This window comes from Centropristis striata, chromosome 15 (genome assembly GCF_030273125.1).
Source record: "Centropristis striata isolate RG_2023a ecotype Rhode Island chromosome 15, C.striata_1.0, whole genome shotgun sequence".
Classification (NCBI taxonomy): domain Eukaryota; kingdom Metazoa; phylum Chordata; class Actinopteri; order Perciformes; family Serranidae; genus Centropristis; species Centropristis striata.
In genome coordinates this window covers 36,276,492-36,304,250 of record NC_081531.1, presented here as the reverse complement: position 1 = coordinate 36,304,250, position 27,759 = coordinate 36,276,492, and the positions used below count along the sequence as shown (strand labels likewise).

The following is a 27,759-nucleotide window of genomic DNA, read 5'->3' as shown; positions in this document are numbered from 1 at the left end:
CGAGGAGAGCCTGAAGGTCTGGACCTTCTGGACCTCCAGGGTCACAGAGCTGACCTCCACAGGTAACAGCTGAAGAGGTGAAACATGTGTACGAGCCAATCACAGGCCTGCCTGCTGCTTGATGTTTCTCTGAGCTGTGTTTGAGCAGGAGGTGTGATGAAAGCTGGGAGCGGTTTGCACTTTGAGTGAGCTCATTTTGGTTCTGTGCAAATAATATTAATAATAATAAACACTCACGTCTTCTTGCCACAGATGGAGCCTTTGTACCAGTTCCTACATGTGCTGAAGTACTTCTTCTTGGTCCCTTGGACCTGCTGCAGAGCGCACACATTGGGGCTGTAAGAGGAGGGAGGAGGAGGAGGAGGAGGAGGAGGAGGAGGAGGAGGAGGAGGGTGATGAGGGAGTGACAGAAAGTGAGAAGCAGGGGAGAAGGAGAGGGGAGGTGAGGATGTGGGAGAAAGACAAGTAAGGTCAAGAAGGTCAAAAAATGATGGGAACATGTTTTAACAATGAATAATCTCACTCTAATCTGAATTTCATACCTTAAACCATTAATTTTCTTCAACTTCAATGAAAAAAATTCACCTCAAAGTCAATTCCAAACGGCACATTTGGCCCATTCTTCTCAGTTGAGGAGTGAATAATGAATGTGACAGACAATATTGAACTTTCCGTTATGGCTTGAATCAATATTTTCATCAGTGTGGTTGACCTGTTTCTCAAATCATGATTGAGTGTTCCCTGTGATTTAATACACCTTAAAACACAGCATGAGCATATAAATCTGACATTTACAGCCTTTCATATTCACACAGACATATGTCAGACAATTTATGTTCCAACATCTGCAAACAAGTTGATCCGAGCTTAAAATCACAAACAATGTCATAAATTTAAAACAATAAAAAAGCAGCTAAAAGTTATCGAAGTTTGGCCTCTTTTTCCTCCCTCAGTCCCTGTCTCCTTCCTTCCTCCCTTCCTTCCTTCCTCCCCCACCTCCCTTCTCCTTACCCTTCTTTCCTGGCCCGTATGCGGCTGTGGGTCACTATCTTGTCATAAGCTGAAGAATCCACGCTCCCGAGAGAGCAGAGCGCCACCAGCACCAAGGAGACCACGATCAGCTGATGCATCCTGGAGATCAATCTATCAATCAATCTATCAATCTATCTATCGGTCCTCTGTACAAACACACAAACACACACACACACCCTAAAAAAACCCACAGGAGATACAGTATGGGAGTGTGAGTGAGAGAGGGAGCTTTTATACCAGCTCTCTAACACACACCCATACCCACCCACTTTCTTTTTACTCCCCCACTGTCTTTTCCATACCATGACGTGCTGTTTTACCCTCTCACACCCTTCTCTCTGCAGCCAACATCCTCCCTCCCTCCCTCCTGCTCTCACTCCAACTTATTGTCTCCCCCTCCCTCACGTTGTTGCACATGAAATTTCTTTACCACCATCACATCCCAGAGCACCGAGGACACCCTGCAGCTGCAGCTTTACGTCGCTTTACACCCCATAGAGACGGCTTTTCCTCCTCTCTTTAGAAGAATATTATACTGCTATGTTCTGCAGAAGTTTTGACCCATGCATTTAAGACTTTAGAGAGGGATTATGGATAAAACATGGGGAGTAATTAGAAGTCATTCCAATGTGCACACTGTAAAAAAGGTTTGTAGAAATTACAGTAAAACTCTGTCAAATACATCAGAAATAGTATATCACCGTATTAGACACTTTTAATTACCGTAAATCAAAGAATAGCTGTCATAAACTGGAAGAAACACACAGTTTTGCTGTAAAATATAACATTTTCATGCAAAATTTATGGAGAAATACCATGATGTGTGAATGAATGACACAATTACCCTAAAAATAACAGGTTTATTCAGACTAAATTACAGTTTTTGCTGATATTTACATTTCAATTTAGAGTAGAAAATCCACTCACTGCAATTTTTACGGTGAAGTTCTGGCAACCACAGCTGCCGGTATTTTACCGTAAATTAAACAGATTATTTTTTACAGTGTACACACAACTCCAATATGTGTCTTTGGGACATTTGGCAGCTGATCATGTGAATTAACTTAGTTGACTGTGTTCTAAGTGTTCTAAATAGGCTATAAAATATGGTTATAAATCAAATTCACAGAGCCGTGGTGATATTTCTGCATAGATGAGAGGTTTACACTCTCCCTGACAGAAGCCTGACTGTATTTTTATCATCCTTCCTCTGGGACGCCACTCTCCTCCTCATTACTTTCACCAGGAGGATTCATCATTTCCACCAAGCCTTTCCTCCCCTGAACTCCTGTTTGTGCTCCGGCTGCTTCTCTTTTCTTTTTTTTCTTCTTCTCCTCATTCATCCTCCCTGCCGTCATGTTCATCGTTCATCAGCGTCCCAACTTTTCCTTCCCTGCAGCAGTTTCTTCGTGTCCTGTGTGGAAGCCGGATCTGATAAAGCTTCAAAGGGAAAATCCATCATGAAACAAACACAAAAAAAAAAAAGGCTTGCATGGACGTTGTCATGTACGGTCTTGACTTGTGAACATGAACAGGTATGCTTCCAAAGAAGGTAAGAGTCTCTTGATGCTGAATCATTAAATTAAGAGCTAAATCTTGACAAATATGTTCATCTAGACCAGTAGTTCTCAACCTTTTTGAGTCGCGACCCCCAATTTAACATGCATGTTGTCCGCGACCCCCGCTCACTGAACACAATCTCACACGGACAGTTTGGATCACCCAAAAAAGAAACAAAATGACCAAAAAAAGGAAACAAAATGACCAAAAATGACAGAAAATTACCAGAAAAGACAGAAAATGACCAAAAAAGGAAACAAAATGACCAAAAAAGACACAAATTGACCACAAAATGACAAAAAAAAGACACAAAATTACCAAAAAAGGAAACAAAATTCCCCCCAAAAAACACAAATTGACCAGAAAATTATCAAAAAAAGACATTAAATGACCAAAAACACATTAACACATGAACACTTTAACACAGTGGAGACAGAGCTGACTTCCAAAATGATTTGGCGACCCCCAGAAATCATCTTGCGACCCCAATTGGGGTCCCGACCCCAAGGTTGAGAATAGCTGATCTAGAGGTAGACACGAAGGGCAACAAAAGTCCTTTAAAAGTAAGGAAAATAGTTTTTTTTCTCCCACATTTTCCAGCATGAAACATTTAAGTATTAATGTCAATCTGGAGGTTTAAAACAAGTTAAATCATCAACTAATGATACAAATATTACTGAGCATGTACAGTATACACTCTAGTTTGGAAGTTCTGATCTGATGAAGCTTCAAAGGAAAAATCATGAAAAATCATGACACAAACAAATAAAAGCCTCACATGGACGTTGTCTTGACTTGTGAACATGAACAGGAATGCTTCCAACCTAAATTAAAGACTTTCTTGATGCTGAATTGTTAAATTAGGAGCTTAATCTGGACTAATATGAGCAGAGACAGAATGCATCCTGAGGTAAATGTTTGGTTTCTTATCGACATCATGCAGAAAAACAGATATCAGGAAGATTTTTCTTTTTTTTCTCGTTAAAAAAATAATAAACAAATGCTGCTTAATTAAGAAATTGGCAACACTTTACAATAACAGATAGTTTATTAATGTTTAATCATCATTTATAAACCGTATATAGGCCATTTAGAAATGGTAAATACATAATATATTAATGTTTAACTAACTAAATAATTTATAAATGGAAAATAGATGGTATATTAAGGTAACTTTATAGTTACTTTACCATTAACAAACAATTAAATGATAATTAAAAGTTCATTAATAGTTTTAGTTGCACTCATTATAACATTTTTAACACCATATTAAGTATGTTAATGATATTGAAATGATTCGAACATGGTCTCACAGGAATTCGTGAAATAGCCACGGATTTCGCTTAACTCAAAATCCGTGGAATAGCCACGGAATCGCTCAAATTTCCGTGAAACTGACACGGATTTGGCTACAATGCAAGTTAATGACAGTCATATCCCGTGGCTATTCCATGGATATTTGTTCCTATTGGTTTGTTCCAAGTCACGTGACTTTCAAGGTCCCGGCGGTCAGAACAAAAAACATGGCGGACAGTTCTCTCATTTTTAGTGAAAAAAATAATATTTTGACTTAGTTTCTGCATAAAAATGGATTTTGATCACATTTCTAGTGAGAAATATATTTTTTATTCTCTAAATATTCACTCAGTGAATGTACATAATCACTTTGTATGTTGGAATAGCCACGGGATATGACTGTCATTAACTTGCATTGTAGCCAAATCCGTGTCAGTTTCACGGAAATTTGAGTGATTCCGTGGCTATTCCACAGATTTTGAGTTAAGCGTCATTTTGTGTCTATTTTTGGTCATTTTGTCTTTTTTTAGTCATTTTGTGTCTTTTGTTGGTCATTTTGTGTCTTTTTTAGTCAATTTGTGTCTTTTTTGTCATTTTGTGTCAATTTTTAGTCATTTTGTGTCTTTTTGTGTCAGTTTCACAGAAATTTGAGTGATTCTGTGGCTATTCCAAGGATTTTGAGTTAAGCGTCATTTTGTGTCTTTTTTTTAGTCATTTTGTGTCTTTTTGTGTCTTTTTTTAGTCATTTTGTGTCTTTTTTTAGTCAATTGGTGTCTATTTTTTGTCATTTTGTGTCTATTTTTTGTCATTTTGTGTCATTTTTTTGTCATTTTGTGTCAGTTTCACGTAAATCTGAGTGATTCCGGCTATTCCACGGATTTTGAGTTAAGCGAAATCCGTGACTATTTCACGGATTTCTGTGAGACCATATACCTTTAAGAAATTGTTTGAAAACATTTAAAGATTAAATATGTATAGCACTTTCTAAATGGTTAATAATTGGTTTATAAACCATCTATAAACATTATTTAGTTGGTTATTGTAAAGTGTTACCAAGACATTTCTTCTGACCAAGTAACTGAAATGATATTTTTAACCCACAGCACACTTCGCACAGATTTACTTATGAACTTGCATGACCTTTGACCCCCGGGGAGGACAGCAGCATGCCGGAACAGCCTCCTCCCTTTGAGACAACTTCCTGCCTGAGATGCTATCAGAGCACTTAAGACAAACTTTACAGAGTTTGGGACACACACATTCAGCCCAGGCTGCAATTTATCCTAATTTAAACCACATTGATTTCCTTTTTCCTCTGAGATCAACACATAAACAAACGCCTACAGGACATGATGGATCATCTCTTACAGTTAAAATAATGCCTATCTTGCCTTTGTGTCTGTTCTGTCAGCTTCTGAAGTGGAAAAATAATAATAAAAACCCTGTGGAGCTCCTTCTGTCACCCTGTTGCTGCAGCACAGTCCTCTTCAGGTTGCAGGTGTTTGTTTTAGATCTCAGATCCTGCAGAAAGAGGAAGCAGGAGCTGCATCCTATAATAGCATCGCCCTCTAGTGGAGAGAACCTGTCAGTGCAGTTGTGTTTCAGGAAAAGTGTTTACAGGTTATTTCTGTCTTATTTACCAATATACACTACCGGTCAAAAGTTTTAGAACACCCCAATTTTTCCAGTTTTTTATTGAAATTCAAGCAGTTCAAGTCAAATGAACAGCTTGAAAGGGTCCAAAGGTAAGTGGTGAACTGCCAGAGGTAAATAAAAAAAGGTAAGCTTAACCAAAACTGAAAAATAATGTACATTTCAGAATTATACAAGTACGGTAGGCCTTTTTCAGGGAACAAGAAATGGGTTAACAACTTAACTCTATGGAGTCTTGGGCTATTTTGTCCATTTTTGAATTCTTTTCATGTCTTTGTAAGTAATTTTGTGTCTATTTTTGGTCATTTTGTGTCTTTTTTGGGTCATTTTGTGTATTTTTTTAGTCCTTTAGTCCAACATAAAATGTGATTTTGAATCTTTTTTTTTACTTTCAAAACACTATCATGCTCAATAAAGAATTTTAAATGTTGCAAATGTGCATTAATTTCAGAGTACACTGAGACATTAAACTGCATAATATTCAATTAAATTCTGGAAAAGTTGGCGTGTTCTAAAACTTTTGACCAGTAGTGTACATTTGATGTGAACACATCTGCAAATACATATTTTTTTTATGTTTTCAGGACAAAAAAAGATTATACCTGTTCATTTTTGCATATGTTTGGAGCTGATGTATGTCACATAATAAGTGAATATATTATTATGGAGTCCAGTGTGCAGAAGCCACACTTTTTTGGTTTCATTTTATTTTTTTAACATGTTTTTGACAAAAAAAATCCTTAAAATGTGAGGACAATCACTAAGCAAACAACTCACATTAATTTTGAATTCCTGGAATCTGATTTCATCTATTGATTAATCTTTTTCTTTTTAAATTTAATGTTATAATTTGATCCGTTTTGATCCATCACATGCCAGGATATTTGATGTATTATTGGAGCAATAGGATTTTTAGTGTTAATGGAAAATCTGGAGGTTTAACTCCAGTTCAATCATAATGAAAAATCACACATTTTGAACTCCTATGTAGCATTAAATGATACCAATATAACGTGTAATGTGAAATGCATGTAAACACGCTAGTTTAAAGTCTCCTCTTGATGTGTTTTTGTATCTGACTGCAGAGAGAAGCGCCATCACAGACCCAGGAGCGTTTCAGAGCTGCCGTTTGATCACACATGGAGCTCAGTTTCATCATCTGCTGAATATTTAATCTTGTTCCTTCACTCGCTTAGTCACTTGTTCGACGATTTAACTTATTGAAGTACAAACAGGAATGTGACAGAAAGACAGAAAACAGCCAAAAGATCAGTTCAGGGAGGACAAAATGTCCAGTTTTTGTGGGAAAACACACTGTGCTTTCATGAGCCGGTCTCTGAACAGTGTGACTGGTTTCAGCTGTGCTTCACTTCTTTTTCATATTCTATTTACTGTCTTAAAGTGAAGAAAACCACACATGTGTCCTCTATATCTTTCTGCATTTACATAAAGTCATTAGGACTGATGCATGGGCATATTCATACACTAGTAAAAAAAAAAAAAAAGCCACATAGGAACACAGTGGCTGCTGCACTTTATGTAGTAGAATCATTTCAAGAGGTTAAAGGTTCATCTCGTCCTCCAGACCAGCTGTTCTCAACCTTGGGGTCGGGACCCCAATTGGGGTCGCGAGATGATTTCTGGGGGTCGCCAAATCATTTTGGAAGTCAGCTCTGTCTCCACTGTGTTAAAGTGTTCATGTGTTAATGTGTTTTAGTCTTTTTGGTCATTTAATGTCTTTTTTTGATAATTTTGTGATCAATTTGTAAATGGTAAATTGGTAATTTTGTTTCCTTTTTTGGTAATTTTGTGTCTTTTTTGGTAATTTTGTGTCTTTTTTTGATAATTTTGTTTCTTTTTGGGGTAATTTTGTGTCTTTTTTTGGTCATTTTGTGTCTTTTTGTAATTTTGTCTCTCTTTTTTGTCATTTTGTGTCTTTTTTGGTCATTTTGTGTCTTTTTTTGGTCATTTTGTGTTTTTTGGTCAAGTCAAAGTCAAATGATCAGGGCAGCATGTAACTGAAGATTATTTTAATTAAAGATCGACTAAATAACTCTCTCAAGACTTAATGATTTAACAAATATCTCGTCTGGCAGAACAGGTTCATTTGTAATTTATAATCTAAAACATTTATTTGAATATTTTGGCTCTGCATCTAATTCTTTCCTTCTAAAACCAGACTTATCTGGATGCTTTGCACCAGCCCTCATTATAAATGTATGTGATTTTAATCTGCAGGCTTGGAGTGAGAGTCAGTCAGATTACCAACTAGCCAGACAAACATAAATGTGTAAGCTGCATGTCAACTAACACATTAAGGATGCTTGATGCATGCATCATCTTCATCAGGTCGCTGTGCTCTGGTCCTGTGCTTTTATGGCTTTGCAGTGTTTTAATTTTGTAAAGATTGGGCTCATTTAATTACTTAATATACAGTTAAAAGATTTAATAAAAAAAAAACGTCTAATCACTTTACATTGATCATATATATTATGTTAAATCTCAACCTGAAAAGTAACTAAAGCTGGCAGCTTTATCCTAGAGTAAAAAGTACAATATTTGCCTAAAAATGTAGTGGAGTAGAAGTAAAAAGTTACATAAAATGGAAATACTCAAGTAAAGTACAAATACCTCAAAATTGTACTTAGGTACAGTACTCGAGTAAATGTACTTAGTTACATTCCACCACTGATTATATGTGAAAACTAACTGATGTACTGCAGTAAATCCATCATTAGTGTTTTATCCATGTATGTAGCTATCTGCAATCTGAATTAAAGAGAGAAAAAGCCAAATAAAGAGTATATTTGATCTATGTTTTAATCTCTATAACATCATTCATTCAAACTAACATGACATCTACCAGTTAAAAACAGCAAATTTCTTCAAAAGAACAAGTCAGTTTTCTGTAGGAGAGATAAAACATGAATAATATGTTGCTTTGAATGGTTAATAGGCTGTTCTGACTGTATATCTCCCATTATCAGCTCCGTTCTACTTTACATATGATAATACTGTCGCCGTTGTCGTCCTCTTCAGAATGACGAGAATCACAATCCCAGTTTTTGCATAGAAAAACATCAACGAGAGAATTGTTTGTTGCATGATCAGAGCCCGACACGTCTTTGAGATACCGCAGTGTAAAGTGTGTAAAGTGCAGAAACAGACAGAGTAAGGCAGAGATTCAGGTCTAAAAACTAAACACATCTATTGCTCTAGTGAGATAAAATGAGGGGAGATAAGCAGTGTGGAGAAAAAAAACGGGAAAGGAAAAAGAGGTAGAGAGAGGTTGATGAAGGAGTGAATGATGGAGAGAAGGGGACACGGTAGGGAAGCGACAAAGAGGTTAAAAAAAGGTGAAAATGATCAGTTTCTGAAAATAATTAGTGTCCAATTATCTGCGAGGGTGAGATAAGATGAAATGAATTCATCCTATAATCCTTGTGATGCTCCGTTTACCTTCTCAACTGCTAATATAATATAACAGCATTTAAAACATTTAAACCTAAGGCCTCCCTGAGTCTCCAAAGATCAAATCTGATCATTAAAATGTTTGGTAAGAACCGGAAAAGTTCGACTCTTTGCAGAACAACAACATCCTCGCTGGAAGCTCCCTCTGATTGTCAGTTTCCTCGTCGCCGCTGGCAACATGATCTCACAGAAATCCGTGGAATAGCCACGGAATCGCTCAAATTTCCGTGAAACTGACACGGATTTCGCTACAATGCAAGTTAATGACAGTCATATCCCGTGGCTATTCCAACATACAAAGTGATTATGTACATTCACTGAGTGAATATTTAGAAAATAAAACATATATTTCTCGCTAGAAATGTGATCAAAATCCATTTTTATGCAGAAACTAAGTCAAAATACTGATTTTTTTTTCACTAAAAATGAGAGAACTGTCCGCCATGTTTTTTGTTCTGACCGCCGGGACCTTGAAAGTCACGTGACTTGGAACAAAACAATAGGAACAAATATCCATGGAATAGCCACGGGATATGACTGTCATTAACTTGCATTGTAGCCAAATCTGTGTCAGTTTCACGGAAATTTGAGTGATTCCGTGGCTATTCCACGGATTCCTGTGAGACCAAGTTGCACATATTTATGCTTCTTCTTCTCTGGATGACAAACATTCACCGGCTATTGAGTCACTACAGGGTTCGCTCTCTTTATCCTTCGCCTCGCCTTCTTTCTTTCCACCTTCATCTGAGCTGTTGTTAGTGTTCGAAGCCTCGCTTTCATCCTGAGCCTCATTTGCTGCTGCAGCTTCCTCCTCCGTTCCTTTTATATCCTTTTTTTTTTCCTGCTGCTCTGCGTCTGGGCCCTCTGACTCTCCTGCTTCCTCCGACACAGAATACATCTCTCTGGACATTTCTCCTGCTTGGCGTTTCTGGAACAAGCCAAAGTCAGAGCTGTCTTTGGGGGAACTTCTCTTCTGGCTTGACTTTAGTCCAGCGCTCTCATCGGAGGCGGCGGCGGCGGCGGCCAGGAGTCCGTTGGGCAGACCGTTGGAGGATTCTGGCGGCCGGGGCGAGGCTGTAGAAGAGCCCTGCTTCAGGATGGATGCGATTATTTTGAAGCGGTTGAGTTTGCTCTTGGCCTGGCTGCTCTGCGGGGACGGAGAGACCTTGAGCGAGGCGTTGGGGTAAGCCAGGCTGGACTCCACCGAGCTGCAGCTGGCCTTGGCCGCCTGCAGAGCGGGCTTCCCCGTCTTCATCATGCCCATCACCTCGTACCGGAAACTGGAGATGTCTTGTTTCAGCTCCTGGGAGAGCAAAGCAACAAGTAAGCTCCCCTGTTAACACTTTGACTTTTGGCCTCATTTTTTGATATTTGCAAAGCACTCTGCAGACAACATGATTTCACAGGAATCCGTGAAATAGACACAAAATGACTAAAAAATGACACAAAATGACAAAAAATTGACACAAAATGACAAAAAATAGACACAAATTGACTAAAAAAAGACACAAAAAGACACAAAATGACCAACAAAAGACACAAAATGACTAAAAAAAGACACAAAATGACCAAAAAAATGCACAAAAGGACCAAAAATAGACACAAAATTACGCTTAACTCAAAATCCGTGGAATAGCCACGGAATCGCTCAAATTTCCGTGAAACTGACACGGATTTCGCTACAATGCAAGTTAATGACAGTCATATCCTGTGGCTATTCCAACATACAAAGTGATTATGTACATTCACTGAGTGAATATTTAGAAAATAAAACATATATTTCTCGCTAGAAATGTGATCAAAATCCATTTTTATGCAGAAACTAAGTCAAAATATTGATTTTTTCACTAAAAATGAGAGAACTGTCTGCCATGTTTTTTTTTCTGACTGCCGGGACCTTGAAAGTCATGTCACTAACTTGCATTGTAGCGAAATCCGTGTCAGTTTCACGGAAATTTGAGTGATTCTGTGGCTATTTCACGGATTCCTGTGAGACCAGGTTCCTGCAGAATAATGATTTAATTTCAGCTCAGTCAATATTAAGTGGACAAAGTGTAAATCATAAAATAATCATACATCGATTCCGTTTTCTCACAAAGAATTAAAAAGAGGGACACATTCTGTTTTTCAGGCATTTCTTGGGAGATGTAAAAAAAACAGTTAATAGACAAATAATGAACCTTTATAATGTGTTTACAAGTAATAACTGAAATGCAATTTAACTCTTCCTCTGTGTTTGGACATTTGTTGCTGCCTAAAAACTAAATATCACAATTAAATAATTTTCAATCCTGCAGGTATTGATTCGTTCGGTCACTTGTGAGCTATAATCAATGAGTCACTCTTTAGGTTGAACATTTCTCAGTAAACAGTGGCCTCTTTGCACACCAAGCACTTACATAGCAACATTAGAACACATTTAAAGTCATTTGTGTGCATTTGTAGAATGTCAGTCCAATATTTGCACTCCTTTTAGCTCCGGTTTGGGTCTCCACCAACTCCTGAGGGAAATATTGAAACCTTTAAATGCTAAATGCTATGTGCACTATGTTCACCATTAAGCTGCTGACTGTGGCTATCTGACGTTTAGTGCTGTGAAGGTGCTGTGTTTAGTGTTTAAAGCTGGAAAATGAAAAACAATGAGCTAAAAGATGCTATAAAACAGGGGTGTCAAACTCTGGCCCACGGGCCAAATTTGACCCGCAGTGTAATTTTATTTGGCCCGCGAGGCAATACCAAATTATTATATTATTATTGTACTATAAAAGCTGACCCGCCGGTATTATACGGCGCATTTACCGCTAATACTACAAATCCCACAATGCCCTGCTGTTGTTTTGGCGCGTCAATCAGTCGTCATAGCAACCTCAAGCTAGAGCTGTCTCCTAGCTACCCCTTCCCAAAAATGGAGAAAAGAAAGGCAGAATTTATTAACCTGTTGAAAAAGTTTATTTTGATATTTAAATCAGAAGGATGCAAATAGAAAAGAGGCATACGATTTTTATTTATTTTTTATTTAATAAATTAATGACATTGATGTGTTTTTTATTTGAAATTTGATTTTGCATGTCTGCACTATTTAGTTATATATTGTATGTTTATAAGCGTTGCTGGTTCCATATTTAATGTTAAAGCAAAACATGTTTGGTATATATTAAAAGGTTTATTTGTTCAATGTTGGCCCGCGATTTTATTCAAGTTTTAAATTTTGGCCCATTGTGTATTTGAGTTTGACACCCCTGCTGTAGAGGTATCACTCTGACTGCAGAATTATTACAGAGTTGAAACTGAAATATTGACTCCAGCTGCTTAGAGTCTTAATCTTTTTTTCTCTGCAGGAACTAAACCTACCTTGAAGTTCTCCTCAGTCAGACCTTCCTCTGTCTTGGCATCTCTGATCATGGCGGCCACATAACGCTTCACCAAGTTTCTCAGCACCTCCTACATGCGTGAAAAGAAAAGAGATATATTTGAACTAAACAACATCCTCTCATAGTGATCAAAAAGTGTCGCTTCACTACAAAACTCACAGTCAATCAGTCAGGAAAGAGATGACAAATGATATTAGCAGCACAAAAGAAGCATGTTGCAGAGTGCATATTGTGTGAAAATGCTACAATAACCAGCTGCAGATATGAACAAATAGGATATCTTCTAAAGAGAACGGTGATTAAATATCCCACTGGGTGTAATTGTTAGATGCACTGTATGAGCGGCTGCAAATGCATTGTATAGACAGCAGTGGCGGTTCTATTCTTCTGTCAAATTAATAATAAAATGATCAATTTATAACGATGAACAATGGAACACTTCTAACCTTTTTTTTGTTCAAACAATATCTGATTGTACACAAAAGGAAGCCAGAATGTGAACATTGTATAATAGTTTAACTCTCTGGAGTCTTATTGGGCTATTTTGTCATTTTTGAATCCTTTTCATGTCTTTACGTGTCTTTGTAAGTCATTTTGTGTCTTTTTTGGTCATTTGTGTCTTTTTGTGTCTTTTTTGGTCATTTTGTGTCTGTTGTTGTGTCTTTTTTTAGCTATTTTGTGTCTTTTTTTAGCTATTTTGTGTCTTTTTTTCTCATTTTGTGTCTTTTTTTGTCATTGGTGTCTTTTTTTACTGCACTTTCAAAATAAAAAAAGTAAAAATGACAAAAATGATAAATGTCATTGGCGTACAAAAAAAAAAAAAATGTTATTGTTGGTGACAAAAAAAGACACAAAATGAGAAAAAAAGATACAAAATAGCTAAAAAAGACACAACAACAGACACAAAATGACCAAAAAAGACACAAATGACCAAAAAAGACACAAAAAAGACACAAAAAGACACAAATGACCAAAAAAGACACAAAATGACTTACAAAGACACTTGTCTTTGTAAGTCATTTTGTGTCTTTTTTTTTTTAGCTATTTTGTATCTTTTTTTCTCATTTTGTGTCTTTTTTTGTCATTGGTGTCTTTTCTTTTGGTCTGCTTTGTTTTCACTTTCAAAATAAAAAAAGTGAAAGTGACAAAAATGATAAATGTCATTGTCGTACAAAAAAAAAAAACTGTTATTGTTGGTGAGTCCCATTATTTAAATCAATGTATTTGTATCTTCCAAAAATGTACTTAAATGAGATGTTTGAATAACCTAAAATAAAGATTTTGAATGCTCAAATATCATCTTTGCCATTTGTTAATGTGCGAATGTGCCCCTCTGATTAAACACTGGCCCCTCCTTGGCCCAAACAGTAAAACTGGTGTAGAACCGCCACTGATTGACAGATGTAAATGTAAAATGTAGAAAGGTAGAATATGTGGCAGTAATTGTTTTCTCTACATCTACCTGATACTGGTGGTTTATCCTCAGATTCTCTGCTGCTCGCCTCTGCACAGACATCAGATGCCAGAGAGCACAAGTTCGTAAAAGAGTGGGAGATAAGAGGAAAAAGCATATTCACAGTAGTTTTTTCTTCACAGTATCACACATTTGTATTAAACCTTGCTGTCTGCAGGTCTCGCTGCTTACGGCCCCCCGAGTGGTGCAGCACAAAAACAACAAAGACTCCACATTTCTATCATCTGAGAAGAATGGATTCTACTTTTTAACACATATTTTTACCAGACCCTTTGCTTTCCATCGCTATGAAACTCATGTTGGTTACTTACTCCAAGATTTCCAAAGGTTTCTGGACGTTTGGATCTTGTCCTCTTGCACACCTGCCTCTTGATCCAGCATATCAGATACCAGAATGATTTGGGGCTGGGGACGATGTTAAAGGGGGCTGGCAGAGTGGCCCCTTCTTCAAAGTAGCTCATCCACAGCTTTGTTCTGGCAAACTTCCACTCGATGTCCGCATGATCCTGAAAGAGACATTAGTGCACATGAAAAACCAACACAAATACTAGGGGTGTGCATTGGCACTGCCCTCACAATTCGATTCGATTACGATTCACCAGGTAACGGTTCGATTCAATTCGATTCTACGATGCATCACAATTATTCTGCACACAACAAGGGACATTTTTCGTCAGTCATGAGGCAATACAAGCAGTCAGATAGGCCTAATAACAATGGATTTTATTGGCTATATTTTGAAAAGATGGCAAAATGAATCTCCTGCCTGAGTTCATCTAAGAGTAAGGAAAGAGAAATGCCTCCTCCTGCCATAAAAAGGGAACCTGCTGAGGTGAAATTTACATCAGCTAAATGTCGAGCCCTGATTCCTGAGGTAGGGAAGACGTTAGCGCTATCCCACCTAGCTAGCTATCGCTAGTTTACATGAGGCAAAAATGTAACGTTAACGAGTTGACTTTAAATAGGCAAATACAATGGTAATTACCTATCAATAGTACTTTCTATAAAAAGGTAAATGTTAAGTTCTGTCAAATACTACCACAACATATCAACGCATCAACACATGGCTCATTTGAATATTCAAATGAGCCATTTGAATATTCAAATGAACCAGGAAATAAACATAATCGATTATGGCACTTTGCCGCATTGATGCTGAATCGTGCATGCCCCGCATTGCGATGCATGGCCAAATCGATTATTGTTGACACCACTAACAAATAGTTTCTTTTCCACAGACACACAATCGTGCTGCAGCCTTTTGCTTCGTTTGATTTCTGCTCACAGCGATGTGCTGGTAGGAGTTGTTCATCATGGCTATCAGCATGTTGAGGAGCACCACCAGGGAGATGATGTTGTAGGTGCCGAACATGGTGGCGCCGACAAACTCAGTGAACTGATGGTCTGCATCCACGTTGGTCACGTACAGGCTGATGAGGCCGAAGATGGACCAGAAGAGAGACTGCAGGGTCTCAAATAACCTGCAAGAGAAACATACACTACTGGTCAAAAGTTTTAGAACACACCAACTTTTCCAGAATTTAATTGAAAATTATGCAGTTTAATGTCTCAGTGTACTCTGAAATGAATGCACATTTGCAAAAAATTCTTTATTGAGCATGATAACGTTTTGAAAGTAAAAAAAAGATTCAAAATCACATTTTATGTTGGACTAAAGGACTAAAAAAAGACACAAAATGACCAAAAAAAGACACAAAATGACAAAAAAAAGACACCAAAAGACACAAAATGACGAAAAAAAGACACAAAATGACCAAAAAAAGACACAAAATGACTTACAAAGACATGAAAATAATTCAAAAATGGGCAAAATAGCCCAAGACTCCATAGAGTTAAGTTGTTAACCCATTTCTTGTTCCCTGAAAAAGGCCTACTTGTATAATTCTGAAATGTACATTATTTTTTAGTTTTTGTTAACCTTACCTTTTTTTATTTACCTCTGGCAGTTCACCACTTACCTTTTACCCCAATTTTTCCAGTTTTTTATTGAAATTCAAGCAGTTCAAGTAAAGTGAACAGCTTGAATTTCAATAAAAAACTGGAAAAATTGGGGTGTTCTAAAACTTTTGACCGGTAGTGTACGTGTTACTCAAATACTGAAATGTTGTTGTTTTTAAAGAGTTTTCACATATTTTGCAGCCACAACTCTCTCTCTTTGCCACTTAATTTAATAGAATCACACATTTACGCTACACTAGTTTGGACTCACGTGGAGAAGGCATTATTCTGCTCCACACAGCGGATGCCTTTGCATTTTCCTTTCTCATCTGAGGCCTTGGTTTCATAGTAGAAGTACAGCTGGTTCAGCCCGTTGGCAAACGCCAGGAGGACCTGCAGAAAGAGAGAAGAGTGTGTGAGGCTTGCACTGAAAATAAACTTTAAAAAACTTCAGCAGCGTGATTCCTGCCGTCAGCTTCCTTCTGTTGTGGCTTGAAACTCCACGCCAGTTTTTGTTTGATCATTATAGTAAGTAAAACCGGAGATATGGTCAAATACATTGAGTATAAAAATATAGAACTAGATGTTCTCCTCATGTTACCTCTTATATGTTATATTTGCAACCTTTCAGTTCTTCATTGAGCATGAGCGTGTTTTTGAAAGTAGAAAAACTAAATTTTCATTTTTCTGTGTGTGTGTTTTTTGGAACCTGGTCTCACAGGAATCCGTGGAATAGCCACGGAATCACTCAAATTTTGGTGACACGGTGGACAGTTCTCTCATTTTTAGTGAAAAATCAATATTTTGACTTAGTTTCTGGATAAAAATGGATTTTGATCACATTTCTAGCAAGAAATATATGTTTTATTTTCTAAATATTCACTCAGTGAATGTACATAATCACTTTGTATGTTGGAATAGCCACGGGATATGACTGTCATTAACTTGCATTGTAGCGAAATCCGTGTCAGTTTCACGGAAATTTGAGCGATTCCGTGGCTATTTCACGGATTTTGAGTTAAGCGAATCTGTGGCTATTTCACAGATTCCTGTGAGATCATGTTGTCTACAGAGTTTTTGGGTTAAAAATGTTCATCCATTAAGTCAAAGTGAAAAAATTATTATCAGGTTATATAGATTAAAATGACAACAACTTGGCTTGAATTGGCATGATGAAAAGGGTTAAAAATGGACAAAATCGCCCCTAAAAAGGTAAAGCCAAACCATGTGTTTCTGTATTCGTGCTTATATGTGCAAACAATTCTGTGTTTACCAGACAGTAGATGAAGAGGAACTTGAGGATGTCCAGCAGCATTCTGCCCAGAGAGATCTGCAGCGGCCCCAGGTGAGAGTTGGCTGTGAACAGCGAGATGAGGCGCAGCGAACTGAAGATGTTGGCGATAGCAAACACTGCCTCCGCTACCAGCGTCGGGTGCCACATCTCCCACTGGTTCCTGGGTTTAGTCCCACTGTACTGAACAGGACGAAGGAGGGCAGACACATCAAGAGAGAACATAAGAAAGTGACTCCACACCTGGGTGTTTTACTGCTTCTCAAGTATAGGTGGTTACTGTGAAGGAAATTTGGTGTTTCCTGCATGGTGGGACATGAGGTACTTGATATTCAAGACACAAGGCATTGTGGGAACTGACTCTGTGAACTTAACAATGATAACACCATGATAACAACCGTGGCTATTCCACGGATTTTGAGTTAAGCGAGTCCGTGGCTATTTCACGGATTCCTGTGAGACCAGATCTCTCATGATACCATTCAGTGGCCTGTCAATGCAATAGCCCAGCCTTAAAATGAATGGCACTGAAAATGCAAAAAGGGATCCAGTTACTTCTTCCACCACTGCTGCATGCAGATAGCGACATAAAATAATGTTTACTCAATGTTTATTTAAGTCTTAAAAAGACAATAACCTGCAGGAATTCCCACACGCTGTGCATACAACTAAACATTCATTCTCTATAATGGTCTGTAGTTTAATGCAGGACATGTACAGAACATTAATATGCTGCAAAATAGGCGGCAATTTGGTGTTTATTACTTTCACAGTTCATTTTTAGTGGCCTGAAAGTAAATTGCACTGTAAAAAAAAAAACACTGTTGTTTTTACGGTAAAAAAACGGCAGCTGTGGTTGCCAGAACTTTACCGTAATAAATGCGGTGCAACTTTTTGTAAACATTACGGTAAAGCACTGTTGATTTCACGTTCAAGATTGCCCTTTTATTCCATATTTTACCGTAAAAAATAAAAAGTTTTTCCATCAAAATAAACGCTGTTCTGCCATATAATTGACAAGAAAATACTTTATAAATGCCGCATAAATTAAAGATTTTACCATTAAATATTACAGTATATTTCTGTTAGAGATATGGTGTTTAGTACATTTAACAGTGAGAAAAAGTATTTTTTCACAAAAAATAAATGCAAAAATGATGGCTTGTGTATATACATTACAGTATATTTTTGCCATGAACATGGTGCCAGTGTATTTTACAGTGGAGTAATGTTTTTTTTTATTTTTTATTGTAAAGCAACAGTCATAAGTCATGCGGTGTACGGGACTTTGTTGTACTGTAAAAGAGCCATTCGGGATTGTGCGGTGTATGGAACACGAATAAAACTTGCTGAACAGAGTATTGAGTGCTTTGTGTTTGGCCAGCTCACCCATTAACTTAGGGCAGTTGTCAAAATTGCCACGACATTACCTTAGTGTAGGCTACAATCTTGAGGGAGATGGTGGCCAGGTAGAGAGAGTTCATGACAAAGTCCATCAGGTTCCACCAGTCATGGACGTAGTCCTGGAAACCACCGTCCCACATCTGTTTGATCTCTGCCCAGATGAAACCTAGAAATACAGAAATCATCCTTTCAGTAAATACACAAAATACTTGTTTCTGAATGGATAGTATCGAGTTATTTTAGGCATTAAATTGTGTAAATAAAAGTCTACATAGACAACTTTAGGTGAGTGGGAGTTCTGACGCTTCTGGCTCTGGTGGGCATGAGTTTTATTAATACATTAAAACTGTATTAACAGGACTAAAGGGCTTTCTGCACTACATATTCGTCAGCCCTGGGCTAAGAGCTGATGGGATAATATAGCTCCTTTTCTTTCTATTTTTTAAAGTTATTTTTGGGCTTTTTCTAATTTTTTTGATGGTGGTAGAGATACAGAGTGAGGGCCATAATAATAATATTAATAATATATTAATATTGATAATAATTGATTGTGATGATGATATAAGAAATCATGACTGTTTATGTCTTATATTACTTTATGCGTTGTTGAGTACCCTGAAAAGTGCAATATATAAAATGTATTATTATTATTTATTATTATTATTATTATTATTATTATTATTATTATTATTATTATTATGATAATTACTTTTTTTTATTACAGTAGGCTAATGAGAACTATGTCTTGTTCTTCCAATGGTCATATCATGTTAGCATCTTGCTAATGGCCATGTATTAGTATTATGCATAGGATTTTTTATTCAGTCAAATGTAACATTTGCTGAGTTTGTTGATTTTTTAAAAAACTTATTGAAGGTTTGGACAAATAAACTCAACTTCTCATGAAAGCCACAGGTATAAGCTCTCAAATACTTTTTGAATTTCATTTCTATCTGCTACAGAGGCTGAAAAATCTTCTGTTGAATTTCCAGAAAAACTTCAGGTTTTAGGGGGTTCTTTCAAAATCGCCCAGAGGTTTTACAGGCATGTTTTTCCAGTTGTTTAGGCCTAAATGGGTTAATTACAAACTGTTGACTGGTACTGTAGATCAGACCTCCCCTCTACTCACCCAGCACCCAGGGCAGGATCATCCACTCCACGGTGGTGGGGGCGGGGCCCTGGCGGTCCTGGCGGTCCTGCTCCGTGGTGACGATGTGCTGGGAGGCGAGCAGCAGCAGGAACAGGAAGGTCAGGTAGGACGAGGTGTGGCAGATGAACTTGATGAAGGGCTTGCGGATGAAGTGGCCGTGGCGACTCTTGGGAGCGATGAGGTAGCAGAGAGCGAACACGGGGTAACACAGGCCGATGAACACGCAGGTGATGAACTTCCCCGCCCAGTGGCGCCGCCGCCAGCCCGGGAACTCGTCATACCACCGGGACGCCAACAGCTGCTGGCAGTTGGGCTGAGCTACAAACTAGAAACAAGGGAGAGTTTCACTTTTCTGTTTGATCTACAGAAATAAAGTCCTAAAACACTAATCCAAGGTCTGGTTCCTGCATGTAGCCCTGCTGGGAGACTCAGCCCAAGGCTAGGCAGTGATTTTAACACATAATGCCCTGGTGACCACGGAGCTAGAATTAGCAACTGCAGCAAGTTCCAGTTCAGAGCAAACGTAGGAGTAGGATGTGTTGGTGGTGTCAAAAATTGAAGAGTAATCATAGACACACAGATATTTCAGAGGGAAATCAGGTAACGGCTGTGTTGGCACAGAAAAAAGCAAAAAAAAGAAGCTTTCACAGGAATCTACATGCAAGAAAGAGGAATAAAATCATGTTTTTGGATGATTTTCTTGAGATTACAACCTGGTACTCCTTCTTGAGAATATGATGGGACCTTCATCTGAAACAGACAGCCTTTTATGTCTCCTTCCCATGATCGGAATAATTGAAAATGTTTGACTAGACGTGGGAAATATTCTGTCTTCTTTTGCATTGTTTAGCCTGTTTGATGTTTTCTGTTTTCTGTGGGATCAGTACCTTATGTGACCTGAGCGAATGAAAGGGAAAAACAAAAGGGAATCTTGTCTAACTTATCCTCATGCTCCTCTTGGTAACTAGGTGCAGCTTTGAAACGATCAGCGAGGCCAAAATATCAGTTGCATCAAAACTGCAGATGTGCTTCTTCTGCCAAATGGACTGAAGCATCAGCAGCATCTGGTGATGATCGAGACGTATCTGGGATAAATTGCCGCTTTAAAAAAAAACAAAAACAAACATACAGTATTATATAAATGAGTCTCACAGCATGGGCACACACACACACACACACACACACACTCACAGTGTTGTGAAATATCACAGTGAAGCTCTATATCAGAGTCAAAGTGTTCACCGGCACCGTTGGGCGCCAATTCACCAACTCTGCAGCCTGGTTACCATGGGAACCAGAGATCCCTATCTGTGTCGGGGGTCTGGAGGAGAACGGCTCATATTTCCATACTCTAACTACAGTGTTGTCACAAAATTTGAGAGGAAATGCAGAGGGGGAAAAAAAGAGGGGGAGAAATTCATGGATGAGTGGAGGAGAGAAATTCTCTCTTTTATTATGCTGTTTTTCTTTTCTTTCAGAGGCTTTAAAGCACTACATTTTAAGTGTATTGAGAAAATACTGGTGTCATATGAAAATGGAAGATCAGAGGAATCCATTGGTAGTAATATTTCATGTCAATAAGAAGATTCTTCAGCAGTTTACAAACAAAAGTGCTCGTCATCCAATCGCAGAAAATACAGAAATCTCCAAATTTTTTAATCAAAATCACAGAATGGATTTTTAATTTCCAAACTATCCCGTAAATGTTCTGGACTCTTATTCATCTAAATATTTTTAATTAATAGATGATTTATCAAAGTTTTAGTACAGATTTATGACCAGAACATGATGTTGTCACATTTTTGTTTTTTAGCTTTTGTTTGGCCACAGTTCAACTGACAATGAGGGTTCGAGGAAGGGAGAAACGAAGGACTCCATCTCTGTAAAATGCTTCAAAAGATGTCTAAAAGCTCATTTTACTGCAGCTTTAAAATTCTAGTTCACACACAAATACACTTTTTTAACATGTTCATTTTTGTTTTTAATTGTTTTTGTTATTGTCATTATAACTTCTTGATGTTATACATTTGTTTTTTCTATTATCAGTTTATTACTTTCTAATGAAATTTTAGGTGGAGGCTTTAAATAAATAAGCTCATCTGGGTTTTCTGCCTCCCCCTGCACTTTACATTATATGTTATTTTTGTCATTTTATGTAATTCGGACTGTGCAAATAAAATAAAACCTAAACCTAAAACCACACCACTTCTATGTGGCATGAATTGTTGCCCTGCTATCTCCCCCTACAAATCCACAATCCTCTATGAAAGGGGACAGAATGACAAGGGGTTCACTCTGTGTATTACCTTCATATTGTGGCAATGAAAGAATAAAAGGAGAAAGCTTCACTGCTGATCGTCCCTGTTCATTAGACTCCATTGAGCATGAACCTTATTATAGACAAAACGGCTAACCTCATTAAGTAGCAGCCAAAAGTCTGAGGCAGACCGCTGGTGCAGGCTTATAATGAAGTACTTTAACCCGGGAGAGAATAAAATATAAAATACTAAAAAACAAACCACTGTTTGAAATCCTGCAGCAGCTATAGATAGATGGAATTGTTTCTTATCTATTTAAAGGTAGCTTTGATAATTGTGATTGCAAGAAAAGTTTCTTTCGTATCTGTCTGCTTTTTCAGAACATTATTCCTAATTAATGACAGTAAACAGGAGGCACTCAAGCTGCCGGATGTCTTGCCTTAATCAGCATGATATATTAAACACTCACAGTGATTCTAATGAGGTCAGAAATTAAGCTAATTAGCATTCTAATTAGGAAATGTATCCACGCTGATATTTGTCTTAGCACATGAGCTGTAATAATAATGTAATCTCCAAAAACATAATAAGATTATGTACTTGACAAAGGCAAATCTGTGGACTTAATAAGAAGTTGTTCTTATTTTGTGAACAGTATTTTGTTACAGGGATGAATCGGTGAATAGACAGGTACAGATAGGGAAGTTTCCAAAGATATAAAAACAGAATTAAGAATAAAAAAACAAGACATATACATAACATAAAATACTTACATGGCTGCTATTTTAATTTTTTTATTTTATTATTATTATTATTATTTATTATTATTATTATTATTATTATTATTATTAATAATAATAATAATTATTATTTTTATTTTTTTATTTATTTTTTACCAGAGAGTACATTAGAGAAAATATATTTTAACATGTAAAATAGGTTGTTGTATGTAGTAATGAACAATCAATTAATAAATAAATATATAAAATAATATTTCTACATATAAATAATATATATCTAAATATGCAGAGGATCTACACAGTACAGTAGAAGGGGTATAAAACATATATAATATTGGTTAGAATGAGTAAAAACAGCTAAGAAATGAGTATTTACTCATACACTGGCTTTAATGGCAAAATAAACGGTAACAATTTACAATAACCAACTAAATAATGTTTATAGATGTTTATAAACCAGTTATTAACCATTTACAAAGTGCTTTACATATTTAATCGTTAAATGTTTTCAACCAATTTATTAAAGGTATATGAGTCATTTCAAAATCATTAGCATACTTAATATGGAGTTAAAAATATTAAAATGGGTGCAACTAAAACTATTTATAAACAATTAATTATAATTTAATTGTTTGTTAATGGTAAAGTAACTATAAACGTACATTAATAGACATGTTTATAAATAAATATACATCTATTTGCCATTTATACATGATTAAGTTAGTTAAACATTAATAAATTATGTATTTACCATTCTAAATGGTCTATAAACAGTTTATAAATGATGATTAAACATTAATAAACTATCTGTTTACCGTTTATAAATGATGGTTATTGTAAAGTGTTACCAAATAAACTAATTTGCTTGGATTATTTATGTTGTTTTCTGCTACAAAATCAATTTAAATTCCAAAATCTTGAATCCATTTATTACAAACAGCAACTTTCTTATACAAACGTCTTTTTCTTCTCCTGTTACACTGTGAAAAACATGTCAAACACCTCTTTTTATTCCCTTCATCCGTCAGGATCACTTCAGCAGCAGTAAAGTGTCATATCAGCCTGAGGTGGCTTGTTCACACAGCTCAGACTGAATCCTTCTGCCCTCCGGTCCAGTCGGGGAAAGTGTCTCTACTACCTTCCCTTCCTCTCTCTCTCTCTCTCCGCTCTCGAATGTCCAAAAAGTGCCAGGAAAGTGCTTAAAAAACCAGCGTGAGAGAGAGAACAAGTGGGGAGCTTTCTAACTGTGAAGACAGGTTCCCCTGCAGCTTCTCCCACATGAAAGCTCTGCTGAAACTCACTTACAACTCGCTCAGTTTTAGCTGCTTCTTTCTTTGATAAGAGTTTAAATGCAAAGAAAGAAAAAGCTTTGGTAACGCTTTATATTTAGGTCCTTGTAATAACCATTAACCCTTTGATGCACAACATGGTGCAGAGTTTTTATGTTCTATATCTTTGCAATAAATTATTTTCATCATTCAGTATTCCAGGTTTTCCTCAATTAGTTTGTTTTTGATCATCATACATCCTAATTTTTATGTTTCCTTTATTCATTTTGGAATAAAATCCCTTTTTGTGTTGTCTACCCTTCTAATGCTTCAAAAATGACCCATATACATTTTTTAGCTAAGTAGCTTGCTAAGCTAAATACTTAGCTAACTTCTTGGCTAAGTATTTAGCTAAGTAGCTTGCTAAGCTAAATACTTAGCTAACTTCTTGGCTAAGTATTTAGCTAAGCTAAGCTAAATACTTAGCTAACTTCTTGGCTAAGTATTTAGCTAAGTAGCTTGCTAAGCTAAATACTTAGCTAACTTCTTGGCTAAGTATTTAGCTAAGTAGCTTGCTAAGCTAACTACGTAGCTAACTTCTTGGCTAAGTATTTAGCTTAGCAAGCTACTTAGCCAAGAAGTTAGCTATGTAATAATACAAACCATTTTTTCCTTCATAAAGTATGAGAAGCAAAATGGAAATAAATGATCTGTTGTTATCAAAAAGATATTTAAAGAATATGTGGAATATTCAATCATAAAATAAGTTGATATCAAAAGATAGAGCACACAGCAGCATTGAATAACATGAATGTGGGTCATTTTTTACCCATGTTGTGCATGAAAAGGTTAATTAACAAGTAATTAAGCATTGTTCTCGCTTTAGATCCCTTTAGCTGCAAAAAAGCATAGTTAACTGTTAACAAGTGCATAGTTAACTTATAATAGATGAGCAATAAAGTATATTTTAATATCAATAAGCAAACAAAAGATTAATAAAGGCATGGCAAAGACATAATGGGTGGGTTATGGGTGTTTGTAATGCTATTATGAAGAATTATAAGATACTCATGAGGCTTTTATTAATGTTCTTATTACACATCTCTTATAGCCTGCTATTAGCTGTATTATAATGCCATTATTAACACTTATAGAGGCTTGTAAACACACAGTAATGTTAATAAGCATCTTGTAAGGACTTACAAGGGCCTTATTACTTGTTAATTAATGGTTATTACAAGGACCTTAATATAAAGTGTTACCAAAGCTTTTATTCTTGAAAATGCATGACTTTCATCCATCCACTCATCATTTGCTGCAGTTTCCTTGTTGAACTTCCTGTTGGTTTCTGAGTGAGTCTGTCACCTTTAATGCAGCTCAAGTGCTCTCACACTCATGACAACAAGGTGTCAGTGGACTTTACACCACAGAGACAAAACAGCACAAAAACATGAAAGCTTGTTCTGAAAATAGTCCAATGAAAATGTGTCCCTGAAGAGCTAGACATAGGAAAAATATCAAACTACATCCAAATAGAAATTGTGCCTTTATTTTACTCTTGACTATAGGTGCTATTAAGATATTTGAAAAATAATCATCAGTAATAATGACTTAGTGGGTAAAGGGAAATTATAGATAAGTAGATTATTGTAACATAACCTGTAAACCAGGAAAACATAACATACAATACAATATCCAAAAATCTTAGACCTTATGGCCATAAATATGTGTACATGTGTATGAGTACTGCAGTAATAACCACCTGTAACCTATAAATAATTTACATGTACATATTCATGAGTGCAACATTGATTCATTTCATGCAAAAATCCAATGTGCAATATTATTTTTTTTAACTCCTAACTATGCAATGTAATTTTTTACTCCATTAATGCTGCACATTTATTCTGTACATTTAAACTTATATTCATACTATTCTTTATACAATTATTGCCTCAATAAACTTAATCATAGATCAATTTTTCTCATTATTATTTACATTGTTGCATATATTGTAGTGTATCTTCTTGTTTTATTTCTGTTATTTACATTTATATTGTTGGTATTGTTGTTATATATGGTAGTATAATGTGCATATTATTATTTTTACATATTATTTTTATTCTACTTATAATAATCTATCTATCTGTCTATGCCTGTCTGTCTCTATTTAACTGTATTTCTATTCAAGAGCAGGTGCAACTGGAACAAAACAAATTTCCCGTCAGGGATGAATAAAGCATTTCTGATTTATGATTTTGATAAAGCACAGCATCCTGTTAACAGATCTAACGGCTCATTTAGTTTGCTATTGAAAATATAGCTGTGGTTTAGAGCTATTTTAACTTTTGTAATTAAAACTATTCTGCATGAGTATTAGTAAGCAGTAAGCAGAACATTGCTGAACACTGGAGACTGAACTGTGAAGACGGTAAACTGCTAAAACAGCTGAGTGTTAATGGTCCTTCACTTCATAACACTTCTTCCTCTTAGTCAGGTTTCATCTGCATTTAATGGAGCCATTAAAAAACATCTTGAAATACTGAACTGCAGTTTTTACGACGTATCACAAGGGGGCAAAGTCAAACTACAGCATGTAAATATCGATGGGTTTCCCTCTGAGAGTTTCTAACATTAAAGAGAGCGTCTGCTGCTGCCCACACTGGGAATCTTCACCTACATTTCTGCAACTACATCAGTATAAATGAGAGTAATCCACTGCTGAAGCCCTCAGGGAGCCACTGGGGATAATCTGCACTTTATTGTGTACGTGTTACTGATCATATTTATCTGATTTGGCCTCCTGCTGCATCAAAGCTCACACTGCTCTGTTAGCTCGGCTCTTTAGTCCAGAAGCCTGGGGAGAGCTCTCTACGCAGCATTATAAACTGAGGTTATAAACCCTCGGAGCACAGCAGCAGAGACCAAAAACACGCACAGATGCAAGGATAAATACCGAAAATGGGGGGGAGAGAGGAGGGGGAGGAGGAGGAGGAGAGAGAGGAGGAGAGAGAGGAGGAGTTGTGAGTAGGAGGTGGATGGGATGCGAGGAGGTGGAGGTGTAAGGAGGAAGAGAAAAGGTTTGAGAAGGAGGAGGAGGTGTGAGGAGGAGGAAGAGAAAAAGGAGGTTTAAGGAGGAAGACGAGGAGAGAGGAGGAGGAAGAGAAAGAGGAGGTTTGAGGAGGAAGAGGAGGGGGAGGAGGGTGGAGGAGGAGGAAGAGAGGAGGAGAAGGAGGAGGTATGAAGAAGAGGAGGAGGTGTGAGGAGGAGGAAGTGGAGGAGGATGAAGAGGAGGAGGAGGAGAAAAAGGAGGTTTTAGGAGGAAGAGGAGGAGAGAGGAAGAGGCGAGAGGAGGAGTAGGAGGATAGAGAGGAGGAGGTGGAGGTGTGAGGAGGAGGAAGAGAAAGAGGAGGTTTGAGGAGGAAGAGGAGGAGAGAGGAAGAGGCGAGAGGAGGAGGAGGAGGATAGAGAGGAGGAGGTGGAGGTGTGAGGAGGAGGAAGAGAAAGAGGAGGTTTGAGGAGGAAGAGGAGGGGGAGGAGTAGGAGGAGGGTGGAGGAGGAGGAAGAGAGGAGGAGAAGGAGGAGGTATGAGGAAGAGGAGGAGGTGTGAGGAGGAGGAAGTGGAGGAGGATGAAGAGGAGGAGGAGGAGAAAAAGGAGGTGTGAGGAGGAGGAAGTGAAAAATCAGGTTTGAGGAGGAGGAATTGTGAGGAGGAGGAGGAGGAGGAGGAAGAGGAGGTGTGAGGAGGAGAAGGGGGAGTAGGTTGTGTGAGAAAGAGGAGGAGGAGGAGGAGGAAGAGGAGGAGGAAGAGAAAAAGGAGGTTTTAGGAGGA

The 27,759-nt window shown here is 37.2% G+C and overlaps 2 protein-coding genes across 2 annotated transcripts in view; both read right to left on the bottom strand.

Annotated features, from left to right (window-relative positions):
* The window catches only part of LOC131986456 (periostin-like), a 36,394-nt gene extending 35,070 nt beyond the window's left edge, over positions 1-1,324 (bottom strand). The window contains exons 1-2 of the mRNA XM_059351427.1: positions 1,012-1,324; positions 238-336 (exon numbers count right to left, since the gene is read on the bottom strand). Of these exons, the coding sequence (XP_059207410.1) occupies positions 238-336; positions 1,012-1,130 (218 nt within the window). The 5' untranslated portion in view covers positions 1,131-1,324. The remainder of the gene's footprint in view (positions 1-237; positions 337-1,011) is intronic.
* Positions 1,325-9,638: 8,314 nt separating this feature from the next.
* Positions 9,639-27,759, bottom strand: part of LOC131986455 (short transient receptor potential channel 4-like) — a 48,101-nt gene continuing 29,980 nt past the window's right edge. The window contains exons 7-15 of the mRNA XM_059351426.1: positions 19,641-19,986; positions 18,538-18,677; positions 17,090-17,290; positions 16,088-16,209; positions 15,143-15,338; positions 14,169-14,363; positions 13,846-13,887; positions 12,364-12,453; positions 9,639-10,315 (exon numbers count right to left, since the gene is read on the bottom strand). Of these exons, the coding sequence (XP_059207409.1) occupies positions 9,653-10,315; positions 12,364-12,453; positions 13,846-13,887; positions 14,169-14,363; positions 15,143-15,338; positions 16,088-16,209; positions 17,090-17,290; positions 18,538-18,677; positions 19,641-19,986 (1,995 nt within the window). The 3' untranslated portion in view covers positions 9,639-9,652. The remainder of the gene's footprint in view (positions 10,316-12,363; positions 12,454-13,845; positions 13,888-14,168; positions 14,364-15,142; positions 15,339-16,087; positions 16,210-17,089; positions 17,291-18,537; positions 18,678-19,640; positions 19,987-27,759) is intronic.